We start from the raw sequence: 15,388 nt of genomic DNA, 5'->3' as shown, positions 1-15,388 counted from the left end.
GTGGTAGGAGCCTCTCCTGCCTCCTCAGCAGCACTAAGGATGTCCGACTGCAGCTTAGGCCTGCTCCCCACTGGCAAGTGGACATCCCCTGAGGGCTCCCGGGCTGCCAGAGTGATGTCTGACTGCCAGGTCAGGCCCAATTCCCCAGGAAGCGGGCCTAAACCAGCAGGTGGTCATCCCCCAAGGGGTCCCAGACTGCGAGAGGACACAGGCCAGGCTGAGGGACCCTCCCGAGTGCACAAATTTTTGTGCACCGGGCCTCTAGTCTATCTATATAATAGAGGAATATGCAAATTAGCCCAGATGCCATAACTCCGGACAGCAGGAACCTGAGGCTTCATGGTGCCTGGCCAGGGCGAGGGACCTTAGGCCGCACCCCCCACCCCGGCTCTGGGCTGGGAGACCTCAGGCCACACCCCCTGCCCCACGGGGCTTGACAGGGGACCTGAGGCGACATCCTCCACCCTGGTGCCAGGCCAGGGGACCTGAGGCTGCGACCCCCCATGGCGGGGCTTTACAGGGACCTGAGGCTGTGCCCCCTGCCCAGAGGGGCTTGATTGGGGTAGGGCTGGCCAGGTCTGGGTCTCTTGCATTTTTGAAACGCTTGGGGGTGGCGGGCAGGGACTTGACTCTAGGTCTCGCGGGGCGCCCCAGACTCTGACAGGAGGGAAATTTTCATATACATTTTACTAATTTTCTTTCATCTCTGACACTTCTATTACAGAGAAAGGACAAATAGCAATATTAAAATATTTCCTCTAATTGATTCCCTTTTAATGTGCATGAATTTCATACACCGGGCCACTAGTTTATATGAAAATTTTATTATGTGATCTTTATATTTCACTGACCATTGCCCTCTCCAGTTCCTGCTGCTCTTTCCTCTTGGTGACCACGTCCCTCTTGGGGTTATCCATCTGTGTGAAATGCCAAATGGCTCATCATGAGGAGACAGCACCCCCACATCTGCTGTTTGTGTGACCCAAGTGACAGGTGCCTTGACAGCCCTCGAAAGAGGTGTTGGGCTGAGGGTAGGTCAGAGGGTGCCATGGTCTATGGACTGAAAACCTAGTAGCTAAGCCTGGGCTTCCTGAAACTTCTCCCAGTCCATACACTGGGGATACTGAAAGGCACCTGGTGCTGGTGGGGGACTGGTGTCATTTAACACAATGTTGGCTTGAAATGCAGAGATATGCAAAGTGAGGAGCCGCTGTACATAGGCCATGGGACCAGCAAAAATGATGTAAATATCTCTTAAGCCTTTAATTATAAGTTTTATTCAAACAAAATTCCCAAGGTACAGGAAGGCAAACTTGGAGAAAGAGTTTGTGATGGACAAATACAACCTCTGAGGGCAGAGACTGTGCAGCCCTTGTCAGGGTCCAGCCCCGGGTCATCTCCCGTTCCCCTGGGACCTTCCTGTGTGGCTCTTTCTCCTCAGACCCGCGCCGGCTCACTTCCTGACTTCCCTGCAGCCCTGAGCACACGCTTCCCGACCAAATCCCCCTCTGGTACCTCCAGGGCACCTTGGTTCTGCTGTGTATTCCTCTCTGGGTGCCAGGATTTGCCTCCTGTCTGCCTCCCCTCCCCAAAGCAGGAAAGGTGCTCTGTTTGCTAGTTCTTGCCTCCTCAGGCACTTTCATGTCTCCCTCCCCGTGGACACCAGTCTGTGTTACTATTTCATCTCCTTACATTTAGAGAGACTTTGGTTTTCCCAGGGTCGCACAGTTAATCAATGACAAAGCTACAGTCATAACCTATGGGTGTGGTCAGCGACCCGCTGTGTGAATATGCAAATCACAGGGGCTAAGTGCCAGGCGCAGCCTTGCCCCCGGAAGTAGCCCCGCAGCCCCGCCCTCCTGACCACTGTCCGCCGCTGCAGAAAGCAGGTACTTCACTATTATCCCTTCGTGGCCAGATAAGAATTTTTAGAAATTATTTTACCAAGTCATTTCTATCATTTCTACAAAATATACTTCATTTTAAATATTAAATAGCTTCTAATAACTTGTCCTAGAAATGATGTGAAGTTTTGGCAGCATTAAAATAACCCACAGATATTAAGAAAATATAATTTATTTTATTTTTTACTGAATTTATTGGTGTGACATTGGTTAATAAAATTATACAGACTTCAGGGGTACAATTCTATATATATCATCTGTATATTGTATTGTGTGTTCACCACCCAAAGTCAAGTCTCCTTCTATCACCATTTATCCCCCTGTACCCTCTCCTTCTTCATCCCCCCTCCCCCTGGCAAGCACCACAGTTTTCTGGGAAGAAAACATAACATTTAGATAGTCTTCAAACTATTTGGAAATTTTCATGTTTGACAATTTTAAAGACATTTTCAAGTGCAGCTTTTTCTTGAGTTGCAGAACATTATTCTAATTGCTATGACTGGAGTTTTCAATCAGGGTACATTGTCATTTAGTCTGTCAGTGTGAAATTGTTTGAGCGTTGTAATTGCTTGAGTATTTTCTAACATGTGACTTCTTCCGAATGTAAAGAATTTCAGAGTTTGGTCTAGATGGCAAGAGAGCCAAGTTCTGGGCAAGTGGTCAGGTCCAGTCCTCTCACCTTTACAAGGAAGCCAAGCCTGGTCGGCGTGGCTCAGTGGTTGAGCGTTGACCTACGAACCAGGAGGTCATGGTTCAATTCCCGGTCAGGCATATGCCTGGTGCTGTTGGGGGACTGGTTGCAGGCTCGATCCCCAGTTGGGGGGAAGGGGTGCAGGAGGCAACTGATCAATGATTCACTCTCATCATTGATGTTTCTATCTCTCTCTCCCTTGCCCTCCCTCTATGAAATCAATAAAAATATTTTAAAATAAAGAAAACCAAGATCATTTTTTACTTTATATAAATTATTGCTTAATAAAATCATTAATTAGATTAGATATCATTAAATAGATAGGTAGGTAGATAGGTGAATAAATAGATGACAGAGAGAGATAGATAGGTAGATAGATCAATAGATAGTAGATAGGTAGAGAGATAGGTAGATAGATGGATAGATGATAGATAAATAGAAATATGATGGATGGATGATAAATAGATGATAGATAGATAGATAGATAGATAGATAGATAGATAGATAGACAGATAGATGACAGATAAATAGATAGGTAGATCTTAATCAGCCAAATAATTACAGTCTGAAGCTCTCAGATGCCTCTCCTCTATACAACAAAGCTGACTCTGAACAATTTCCAAATAATCCGTTTGTCTTATATGAAACCTGTTTGGCTTGTGAGTGTGCTGTGCTTGTGTTGCTAACAGGCTGTGTGAGCAGTCTGTGCTCTCATCAGTGTGTCCTCCATTTTTTGCACTGGGCTGGCAAAGGCACTAGCACCTGCCACAGTGGGCACAGCCAGGAGTCCCCTGTGAACACAGGTGCCCAGGATGGAGCGTCCAGACCAGGGAAATAGCTCACAAGTCAGTGCGAACAGTTTTATCCAGTGATTCCTCGTAGTTAAATTCTGTTTGTATTTATGGCTCTTGTTTTTCTTTACTGGTGGTGCAAACTTGGACACATTATTTAATACCTCAAACCCTGTTGTCTCTTCCAGAAGTGAGCATGATACTAATTCCTACCTCATGAGGCTGTGCTGAGGGTACATGAAGTGGCATATGTGTAACCATCAGCATTATGCCTGGTATTGTTTTTCATGCTTCATTGATGTGGGTTAAGCACAGTTAGCAGTAACCGTTCACAGTGAATGGATTGCTTACGCCGATATTCTTGGAGCAAAGGCCCAGTGACAGAGGAACAGGTGGGCTGGTCAGCTGTCCTTCCTCACTGCCCATGTCCTGCTGTAGCTTTCCCTCCTGCCCCCAGAGCCTCCCGTTCAACTGGCCACGCTGACCTGAGAGCGCGCTGCTGTCTCCTTTAACCAGGTGGCTCTGGGTCGGGTCACACGGCTGTTTCACAGGGACGACTGCATGGAAAAAGCAAAGAGGAAACTGATATCATGGAGTTCGAGATGGCACGAAGCAGCGGCCCCCTCCAGGGCTGGGGCCGGAGCAGAGGTTGGGACTGTGGGAGGGACTTTCAGCGCTGGCCCCTGTGGCTGTTTCTGAGCCCAGAGGGGTCCCCACCACTTCCAGGGGCGCGAGGGGACTGTCCTGCCAGCCAGGGTGGCAAAGACACTCAGCCTGGGCCCACCCCTGCTGCAGGGACGGAGGGCCACTGCGAGGTGAGGACACAGGCGGAGCGATGGGGACAAAACAGGACCCCAACGCGAAGACAAGAGGGGACAGGAAGCAGCGCGGTCTCCCTGCCTGGTCTCGCTGTGTCCCCTCGGGTCCCTTGTTGGTGTGGTTTGCAGAGTCCCAACCCAGCTGTGGCTCAAGCGTGGCTGCAGCTGAGAGATGCTAACCTAGGAAGGACAGCATCCACACGGTACCGTTGCCGATTTCTGCCCATGGGGATTCTAACGCACATGGGAATTACCAACATTTGGGGAGTTTTAAACGCTTAGAAACTCCTTTAACAAAGGTCCATCTTATCGTGGTGGTTCTAATAGCACACTGGCCCGGCAGTAACTTTTCCTAAGGTTAACTGAATGCCTATCCCTCATCCCTCATTTCACCAAATAGGACCTGAGTGGCTATTCCACGCGTTCATCTCTTTATGCCACACAGAGCATTGAGCAGCATTGACAGCATTCGCTGGCATTTTCTGCTAAAAGGTCAAGTATAGCTCTAAATGAAGGACTTCACACGTTATTAAAACAAAACATCTTCCAAGTAAAGCAAAGGCGCGTGTGCCGGAATCCTATGGAACCCCCCAGGGGTGATTTCCGTTTCTGAAATGAGAGCAGGTTTAAGTCAGCTTCTATTCAACAGTCTCAGGAAGAACACTGAGCAGTTAAACCAGGAACAGGGGACTGCTGTTAATAGAGGAAAAGGAATGCCAGAGGTGCTTGGCCCTGGAGAAATCGTATTCCCAGTAGGTGATTCAAGGGGCTCACTCAACCCTGGGACCCTTTGACCTCCTTTTAATTAACAGAAGAGAAGCCGCTAGAGTTGCAGTTCATGAAAAACTCTAGGCTGCAATTGTTTCAGACCATTGATTGTCGAGCACAGTCTGCATTCGTGAATATTGGAAAAACATATTAGCAAGAGGTAAAGTCTATGTCATTATGCAAATTAGAATTACCAGCTGGTAGAGTGGTCTTCCACTGAAAACATCTGGAAATGCCAGCATGGCACAGTTGACAAAGGGTGTAATGTGGAGGCAGAAGACCTGAGTTGCAGGCCAGCTGTGCATGTGTCGATGGCTTAAATTTGGGCAAGTCACCTCCTCCCTTTTTTGCAAGTTTCCTTCATGGGAAAAATGGCTCAACAATGCCTACATTGCAGAATTATAAGACTTAAAGACTCAATGTATTACTATTCAAATGTGTCATCTTTTTAATTACCCAAAGCTATATACAAACTATAGCAGATAGCAAAGTTGTACAAAATATAAAAATTATGTTAAGGTTAAATTATTATAAGAAAAATCATTCAAGATCTCAGTCAGCAAGCCTTTAAGGCCTATCTCAGAAGTGTTTGCACAAGACCAGGGATGGCAGACTTCACTGAAATCTTGGAAAAATTTAATGACAAAAATCAGAAAGAAAAATTATTCTGCTACTGGACACAAGTGAAGGGAGTCTTTAAAAAGTATTTTCTGATCAGTTGTAACCAAAAGCTTATCTGAAGTTGGGGTGGAAATTATAGATGAATTTTGAGTCATTCAAACAGTATAGAAAAAAGATATACTAAAGGGCTATAAAAATCACTTATGTTGGTTTCAAATATAGCCTTGTTTAAAAATCAGCAGACACCTTGATTTGGTTTTATAGACTGTACACCTATCAGAAGGTAAGCAGTGTTGAAGAAGAGGATTCAAGGTTAAATCAAGTCAGGGGGAAGATCCTCTCTGGTTCCCTGGTTTGTTTGCTTTTTTAATGTATCTTTGTTGTTGAAGTTATATAGATGTACTATTTACCTCCCCCCCACTGATCCCTTCTAGCCCACCTCTGCCCCCAATGCCAGGCCCTCACCATACTATTGTCTGTGTCCATCGGTTATACATATCTTATCTACACTAATAAAAGACAAACATGCAAATTGACCATACCTTCACTAGGCCTTAAGCCATGCCCACTAGCCAATCAGAGCTACTATATGCAAATTAACCCAATCAAGATGGCGGCTGGCAGCCACTGAGCTAGAGTGAGCAGGAGGTTTGGTTGCTCCAGTGATGGAGGAAGCCAAGCTTCCTGAGGCCGTCTGTAGCCTCTGCAAAAGGCAACAAAGTTTCAATTATAGAAGGTAAATAGACCCCAGAATATAAAAAAAAAAAAAGAAAAAAAGGAGAGGCTGGGAACTTCCATCGCCAGGGGGCTTGGCCAGCCTGAAAACGGCCCTAAGACCCTCACCCAGACTGGCCAGGCACCCCAGTGGGGACCCCCCACCCTAAAGGGGGTGTGGCCAGCCTGAAAACAGCCATCAGCCTCTCAACCAGGCTGGCCAAATCTCCGTAGGGTGAGGGTCCCCACTGGGGGGGGCCTTGACCAGCCTGCAAACAGCCATCAGCTCCTCACCCAGGCTGGCTAGGCACCCCAGTGGGGAACCCCATCTGAAAGGGTGTGACCAGCTGCAAACAGCCATCAGGCTCTCACCCAGGCTGGCCAGGCACCCCAGTAGGGACCTCCACCCTGAAGGGGGTGTGACCAGCTGCAAACAGCCATCAGCCCCTCACCCAGGCTGGCCAGGCACCCCAGCAGGACCCCCACCCTGATCCGGGACACCCTTCAGGGCAAACCAGCCAGCCCTGACCCGTGCACCAGGCCTCTATCCTATATAATAAAAGGGTAATATGCAAATTGACCCCAACAGCAGAATGTCTGGGAATGACTGGTCACTATGACACACACTGACCACCAGGGGGCAGATGCTCAAAACAGGAGCTGTCCCCTGGTGGTCAGTACGCTCCCACAGGAGGAGCTCTGCTCAGCCACAAGCCAGACTGACAGCTGCCAGCACAGCGGTGGTGGTGGGAGCCTCTCCCGCCTCCTCAGCAGTGCTAAGGATGTCCGACTGCAGCTAAGGTCTGCTCCCTGCTGGTAAGTGAACATCCCCCGAGGGCTGCCGGGCTGCCAGAGGGATGTCTGACTGCCAACTTGGGCCCGATCCCCCAGGGAGCAGGCCTAAGCCAGCAGGTGGACATCCTCCAAGGGGTCCCAGACTGCGAGAGGGCACAGGCCAGGCTGAGGGACCCCCCCGAGTGTACAAATTTTTGTGCACCGGGCCTGTAGTATATATAGAAAACCCTAAGCAACCATTAGCACCAGACAACCGGAGGATAGCTATTATGCACACTGACCACCAGGGGGCAGATTCTCAATGCAGGAGCTGCCGCCGGTGGTCAGTGCACTCCCACAGCCAACCTCCTGCTTGCTCTGCAACCTCTCATGGTCCCTCCCCTCAGTCGGCCGGCCCCAATCAGCCCCTATCGCTGGCCAGGCCGAGGGACCTTACCCATGCACAAATTCATGCACCAGACCTCTAGTATGCATATAAGTTCTTTGGTTAATGTCTTCCCACCCACCCATCCCCCACCTTCCTTCTGAGATTTGACAGTCTATTCCATGTTTCTATGTTCCTGGGTCTATTTTGTTCATCAGTTTATTTTGTTCTGTAGATCCCACATATGAGTGAGATCATGTGATACTTGTCTTTCTCTGACTGGCTTGTTTCACTTAGCATGATACTCTCTAGGTCCCTCCATGCTGTGTCAAAGGGTAAGAGATCCTTCTTTTTTACAACTGCATAGCATTCCATGGTGTAAATGTCCCACAGCTTTTTTATTCACTCATCTACTGATAGGTACTTGGGCTGTTTACATATCTTAGCTATTGTAATTAATACTGCTATGAATATAGGGGTGCATACATTCTTTCTTGGGATATATTCCTAGAAGTGGGATCACTGGGTCAAATGGCAGTTCCATATTTAATGTTTTGGTCCCTGGTTATCAATCATACACCTGCTAAAAGGTCCCAGTGAGAACATTGCCAGGAACCTATTCTCAGGGTTTGGGTCCAGGCAGCCCAGTGAGTAAGCCCCTAGTCCAGGCCACATATTTTTCTTAGCATTAAGCACATAGTGACTATAAGCTCTGATTCATAAGTAAGGAAAATGAAGAAGTCATTTTCATGAAGGAACTTTAGAAGAAAACAGGTAACTGCTAATTCTTGAACTATTTATCTAAAATGAACAGTTAGTGTTCAGTGACAAAATGCTCTACAAATATTACATTTTTAATTTTTTTAATTTTAAAATCAAATTAGCTGACAGCAAAAAAAAACAGGCATTCAGTCAAAAGTCCAGCAGCCAATGATTTATTTGAGTCAGGTGTGTCTATCTGAGAAAATGCACCACAGCCATGAAAAGAACCATTAGGAAGACCACTGAGCAGGCCTGGAATGCTATTAATATGAGCCCAGGAGAACTAGCCAGAAGGCATGACTGAAAACATTTCCAATTCTGTGAAGAATATGGGTCCTTATTGAAAAAAGACTAGAGAATGATACTAGCTGTTTTAGAGTGTGACACTGGGAGTTGGGGGGTTTTCATCTATTTTCCCTAAAATGTTGCTTTATTGTTGTTAAAGTTTAATAGTAACAAGTTTTTAATAAATGCAAACATTCAAAATTATATTCATTATATGTCAATATGTCATTGAATTGCCTTTGTCCAAAAAGAAGCCATTTTAATAGCTAATGTCCTTATTTTTCCTAGAGACAAATTATGTCTATTTTGTCAAGTAAGTTAGTATTAAAATTATTTACCAGATTTTAGCTTTTGCTATTCAATAAAATTACATGTCTCTGATATTATTAAAGCAAAAAAAAAGTTCTAAACAAGAAATGGGCACATGAAAATTAGAAATGTTTATTGAATAAAGCAACTTAAATCCTCAAATTTCCTCCAGGGGTTGCTTTTATTAAAATAATAGAGGCCTGGTGCACAAAAATTTGTGCACTTGGGAGGGTCCCTCAGCCCAGCCTGTGCCCTCTCACAGTCTGGGACCCCTCGGGAGATGTCCACCTGCTGGCTTAGGCCTGCTTCCTGGGGGATTGGGCCTAAGCTGGCAGTCAGACATTCCTCTGGCAGCCCAGGAGCCCTCGGGGGATGTCCACTTGCCAGCAGGGAGAAGGCCTAAGCTGCAGTCAGACATCCTTAGCGCTGTTGAGGAGGCGGGAGAGGCTCCCGCCACCACCGCTGTGCTGGCAGCTGGCAGCCTGGCTTGTGGCTAAGCAGAGCTCCCCCTGTGGGAGTGCACTGACCACCAGGGGGCAGCTCCTGCATTGCGCATCTGCCCCTGGTCATCAGTGTGTGTCATAGTGACCAGTCATTCCCAGTTGTTCTGCTGTTAGGGTCAGTTTGCATATTACCCTTTTATTATATAGGATAGAGGCCTGGTGCACGGGTGGGGGCCGGCTGGTTTGCCCTGAGGGTGTCCTGGATCAGGGGGGGGGTCCTGCTGGGGTACCTGGCCAGCCTGGGTGAGGGGCTGAGGGCTGTTTTCAGGCTGGCCCACCCCCTTCAGGGTTGAGGTCCCTATTGGGGTGCCTGGCCAGCCTGGGTGAGGGGCTGAGGGCTGTTTGCAGGCTGGCCACACCCCCTTCAGAGTGGGGGTCCCTACTGAGGTACCTGGCCAGCCTGGGTGAGGGGCTGATGGCCTTTTTCTGGCTTGCCACGCCCATCGGCTAGAAGCAGGTATCTGGGATTTATTTATCTCCTATAATCGAAACTTTGTAGCCTTGAGTGGAGCTCAGGGCCGGCCAGGGCAGGCGGGAAGCTTGGCTTCCTCCATCGCCGGGGGCAACCCAAGCCTCCTGCTGCTCCAGCTCCTTGGCCACCACCATCCTTGTGATGGAGTGAGGGAGTGATGGAGTGGGGGAGTGATGGTTAACTTGCATATTACTCTTTTATTAGGTAGGATGACTGCATTTATTTTATTTAATGTTTAAGAGTAGCTCTTTTATAGTTCTTATTTTACAATTGACCTTGGGGAAGGAAAGTTATGTTTAGCTTCATTGTAAACCATTATCTATTTGATCAGTAAATATTAGGGGGGAATAGTATTCTTAAATTTTTAGAGGTTTTATTTTAAAATAGACATTGGGGGAGGAAAACTGATGTGTTTAGCTTTATCATAACTCATTGTCTATTTGACCAGTAAATACAGGGATTAAACAGTATTCTGACTCAGCAATATTGGGGAAAATGAACCATTACAGAAAAGACAGGGAATCTATATAATTCTAAGAGTGGAAATAAAAAAATAAGAGGAGGGAAGAAATGTTACGGTTTTAACTGACCTTTGGGATTTGGAGTCCACTGAACTCTGTGGTTGGCGTCTCTATTGCCCGTATATGGATCCTAAATGGACTGTTTCCCTTGTCTCAGCCCCATCCACACTCTGTGAAGGCAAAATCTCTTTGAGCTTTGACACACAGAATTTGGGTGAGAAGCCAACATAGGGTTCCCCTTCACAGCTGCTCCTCGCCCACTTCCCCAACATTGGGAAGGACCCCACATCCCATCTCAGTGCCCCTACCCAGCCTGACCTTGCTATGCTTCTATGCACAGGACAGTGCCCAGTCTTCCTCCCTTTTCTTTCTGGTCAACTCACATTTGCCCAGTGAGATTAAGAAACTCCCCAGCGCCGTTTCATTTTGTCAAATTAAAAATTATGCCCTTCTGTGAAGTGCCCATACCTTTCTTTAGCTGTTTTTTTTTTATTTTGTTTTGTTTTAAATTACATTCACTTTTAAAAGGTTACTTTCTGATGCTGTATGCCATCCCATCAGATTGGCAGAAGGACTTGGTAAAACGGCACCTGGTTCCTTGGTGAGAAGGAGTCACCTCTCCACCCTCCCCCACATCCACCCCCACCTTTGAAGCAACTCAGCAAAATATTCAGAGAACTTGGCTACACTATGTTGGAATTATCAACAAAGGACATGACACATACTGAGGAAATTATAAAATGTGTGTCACATACAAAAAGTATGTCAGATGCAGCCACCTTCTCTCAACACAGGCTCAGACCCAGCCCACATGCAGGCTTTGAGCTCCTTGGCTGGGGAGGCAGTAGAGATGCTGCTGGACTTTTCAGTTCCCTGTAAAATAGCACTTGATTGCATTGTCACTGAAGTAGCAATGTCACTTTATTTGTCCTGAATTTTCATTATAGCATTCTTATATCATTATAGATTTCAGTTATGCTTTAGAAGTGCTCTTTGCCAAATATATAGATTAGCTTATTTAATGAACCTGCTAGATTGCATGGCCTGGGGGAATGGTCTGTCCAAAAGAGCTTGCCTTTCATCTCAATGGCAAAGTCTATCCCTGAGAGATGAGTCAATTGCCACATTTTCTCCTCCCTCAATAGCTGCCTTTGAACTTTGATTCACTGGCTTAAGGTGCTCTGCAAATTCAACTTATAAATCAGTCCTGGAGACCTTGTTTGTAGTGGAAATGAGGGGCGGGCTTGGTTGACCCTCTTGATTCTCCAGCTCTGGTAGGGATGGCGTTCCTAACCCTCATCGTCACTCTGCCTACACTGCACATGAGCTGGGCGGGGACCCCCATCAGCTGCTCTTGGCGAGCGGTTCTTCGGATCTAGTGAACTTTGCTTATTCGCAGAAGATGGCTCCTCCCTTGAACTCTTTCATTTCATTTCTTTTCCTTCCCAGATATCTCTTGCTTTTTCCACAGCACGTTTCCCAATCATTTTTGAACACTTTAGCTTGCTAATGCTGGACATTCCTAGCTCTAAGTTCTGCTTTAAATGTGGTTCATATTCTACTTCTTTTCCTCCAACAGAATGAGTGAATATTTGGAAAACCAGCCTGTCTTAATTGTTATCATATTTCACATCGTATGCTCCAAAACAATTATCCCATTTTATCTGAAAGTGTAAATAACATGTAGCTTTATGAAAGAACCTATTACAGAATATTTTTTTAAATCTTTCTTCCTGAAGAAAAGGAAAGAGAGAGGAACATAGGCATAAAGAAAATAAAAATGGCAATAAATACCTATTAAAATAACCTTAAATGTAAATGGATTAAATGTTCCAGTCAAAAGACATAGGGTGACTGAATGGATTAAAAAAAAAAAAACCCACACGTGACCCATATATATGCTGTCTACAAAAGAGACCCATCTCAGAACAAAAGATACACACAAACTGAGAGTGAAAAGATGGAAACATATATTCCATGCAAATGGAAAGGATAAAAAGTGGGGGGTAGCAATACTCATATCAGACAAGATAGACTTCAAAACAAAGGACCTAACAAGAGACAAAGAAGGCCATTCATAATACTAAAGGGAAGGATTCAATAAGAAAATATAACCCTTGTAAACATATATGCACCCAATATAGGAGCACCCAAGTACATAAAAAAAAGTATTGATGGACTTTAAGGGAGAGATTGACAGCAATACAGTCATAGTAGGGGACTTTAACACCCCAGTGACATCACTAGATAGATCTTCCAGACAAGGAAACAGAGGCCTTAAATGACACACTTGATCAGATGGATCTAACCAATATTTACAGAACATTTCCCCCAAAGCAACAAAATATACATTCTTCTCAAGTGCACATGGAACATTCTCAAAAAGAGAACACATGTTAGGGCACACAACAAGTCTATACAAACTCAGGAAGATTGATATAATAGCAAGCATCTTCTCAGATCACAATGGCATGGGGTTAGAAATCAACTACAATAAAAAAAAAAACCTCAAAAACACTCAAATACATGGAGGTTAAATAGCATGTTATTAAACAATAAACAATGAATGGGTTACCGATGAGAACAAACGAGAAATTTAAAACTCCCTGGAAACAAATGAAAATGAACACACAACCACCCAACACCTATGGGACACAGTGAAAGCAGTCCTGAGAGGAAGGTTCATAGCACTGCAGGCCTCCCTCAAGAAAAAAGAAAAAGGACTAATAAGCTATCTAACCTTACAACTACTAGTAAATGACTTCGAAAGAGAACATGTAGGTCGCGACCATCGGAAAACACATATAGCATATCAGATATTTACATTATGATTCATAACAGTAGCAAAATTACAGTTATGAAGTAGCAACGAAAATAATTTTATGGTTGGGGGTCACCACAACATGAGGAACTGTATTAAAGGGTCGCAGCATTAGGAAAGTTGAGAACCACTGGCTAGAGGAAGTACAAGTAAGGAAATAATAAAGATCAGAGTGGAAATAAATGACATAGAGACTTAAAAAAAAAAAGTACAAAAGATCAATAAATCCAAGAGCTGGTTCTTTGAAAAAATAAACAGGATTGATGACCCCCTAGCCAGACTCATCAAGAAATAAAGAGAGGAGACCGAAATAAGTAAAGTTAGAAATGAAAGAGGTGCTATAACAACGGACACCTGTATATGTCCTTTCATACCTGACAAATGAGCTCATATTGGAGAGTCAGATTCTAATGTCCAGACAGCATAGGTTACATTTTATTTCTTTTGAAAAATGATTTTCTAATAAATACCCGTTTCTGAATGTTAAAGAACAACAATAACCAAAACATGTATTAAAGTTTTCTTCCCGGCCATTCTCTCAAAAATTTCCTCCCTGGACAGCACGCTGAGGCCCAAGCCAATCTTCCCATGTCTGTGTTCTGTGCAGGTTGTTCGATTACCACGGCCGCGTGCCTCCACCTCCCCGCGCGGTCATCCCGCTGAAGCGCCCCAGGGTGGCTGTCTCGACGACTCGCCGGGGAAAAGGGGTCTTTTCCATGAAAGGGGGCTCGAGATCTGCCGCCAGCGGGTCCTCTTCATCAGGTTCGAAATGTAAGTAGCCTCCTTCATCTCCTTTTTTTTTTTCTTTTTTTTTTCTTTTTTTTTGAGCTAACCGGCCCTTCATCTCCTTTTAAAGAGGGTGGGGGTAGATACGTTGCGTGAAGCCTGTGTCAGCAGGTTGCCACACAAGCACAGAGTGTCTGCTGTGCACTAAGTACTAGAGGAAAACTGGTAAGAAATGGGTCACTTTCCAGCACAAACACAGGCGAGATTGATGAAACCCAGGAGCACTTTGAAAACTTGGATCTGAGCAAATAATGAGCTGTTGGCTCTCTTAGCTTCTGGCGTTTAAAGTCCTGAAGCAGAACATGTTGCTTTCAGTGAATGAGCAATTTCCCTTCTGAATAGAGTGCATAGACTACCTTTCTAGAGGAACATTATGCAAAATCCGTGCTTGTGTGAGTAATTGAAAATGCATTAGGATCATGAAGATAGGCAAACTGCATAGTAGAGATGATAAAAGTGTAACTTGCCATCCTACTCTAAGTCATTATAGAGTTACTAGAGGCCCAATGCATGAAATTCATGCAAGAGTAGGCCTTCCTTCCCCCAACTGCCGGCACCGGCTTCCCTCTGGCACCCAGGACCCGGGCTTCCCTCTGGCCACCGGCACCCAGGACCCAGGCTTCCCTCGCAGCCCTGGCTTCGTCTGGAAGGTCATCCGGAAAGAAGTCCTGTCTAATTAGCATATTACACTTTTATTATTATAGATGTGTCTGCAGACATACTTAATGTTATAAAAATAAAATATTTATATAATTTTACATTGCTGAAAAGTAGAGACACAAACTTTCTAACTAAACACACTTCTACATTTTTACACAGACTGATTCAGGAAAAACTCTAATATATTATTGGAATACTATTCCTAAGGAAAAGTGAGTGAAGTTTCCTGCATTCTTTGAGATTACATTCTAGCAGAGAAGAAACAGACAATAAGTAAGCAAATTAAAATATGAGGTAGTACATGGCCAATTGTCACTATGTTGAGGAATCCAGTAGAATAGAGACAGAAACAGAAAAGGTTGGGAGAACTCTGTGTCACAGGATAGTCTATGACAATCTCTTGGACGAGATGACATGAGCAGAGACCTCAAGAAAGTGCATGAGTGCCCGGCTGTCATGGCTCAATGGTTGAGTGTTGACCTAAGAACCAGGAGACCACGGTTTGATTCCTAGTCAGGGCACATGCCTGGGGTTGCAGGCTCAATCCCTAGTAGGGACCATGCAGGAGGCAGCTGATCAATGGTTCTCTCTCATCGTTGATATTTCTATCTCTCTCTCCTTCTCCCTTCCTCTCTGAAATCAATAAAAATATATTTTTTAAAAAGAAAAGAAAAGAAAGTGCATGAGTAAGAGTGCTCCAAAGTTGTCCGGGCAGGGCGTTCTGGGCAGAGAGAACGGTGAGCACAGACATGTTCAGTCAACATAGCTGGGGAACAGGGAGGGAGCCAGGGAGGTGCAGAGCT

The 15,388-nt window shown here is 45.3% G+C and overlaps 1 protein-coding gene across 1 annotated transcript in view; it reads left to right on the top strand.

Moving 5' to 3' along the window:
* RALYL (RALY RNA binding protein-like) overlaps nt 1-15,388 on the top strand; it is a gene marked incomplete at its 5' end in the record, with an annotated part of 90,130 nt that overhangs the window by 21,806 nt on the left and 52,936 nt on the right. Inside the window, one exon of the mRNA XM_014528442.1 lies at nt 13,747-13,910. Within this exon, the coding sequence (XP_014383928.1) occupies nt 13,747-13,910 (164 nt within the window). The remainder of the gene's footprint in view (nt 1-13,746; nt 13,911-15,388) is intronic.

The sequence above is a fragment of the Myotis brandtii genome, unplaced genomic scaffold (assembly GCF_000412655.1).
Source record: "Myotis brandtii unplaced genomic scaffold, ASM41265v1 scaffold634, whole genome shotgun sequence".
Taxonomy (NCBI): Eukaryota; Metazoa; Chordata; class Mammalia; order Chiroptera; family Vespertilionidae; genus Myotis; species Myotis brandtii.
The sequence above is the reverse complement of the archived record's forward strand: the minus strand, read 5'-3'. Positions and strand labels throughout refer to the sequence as shown.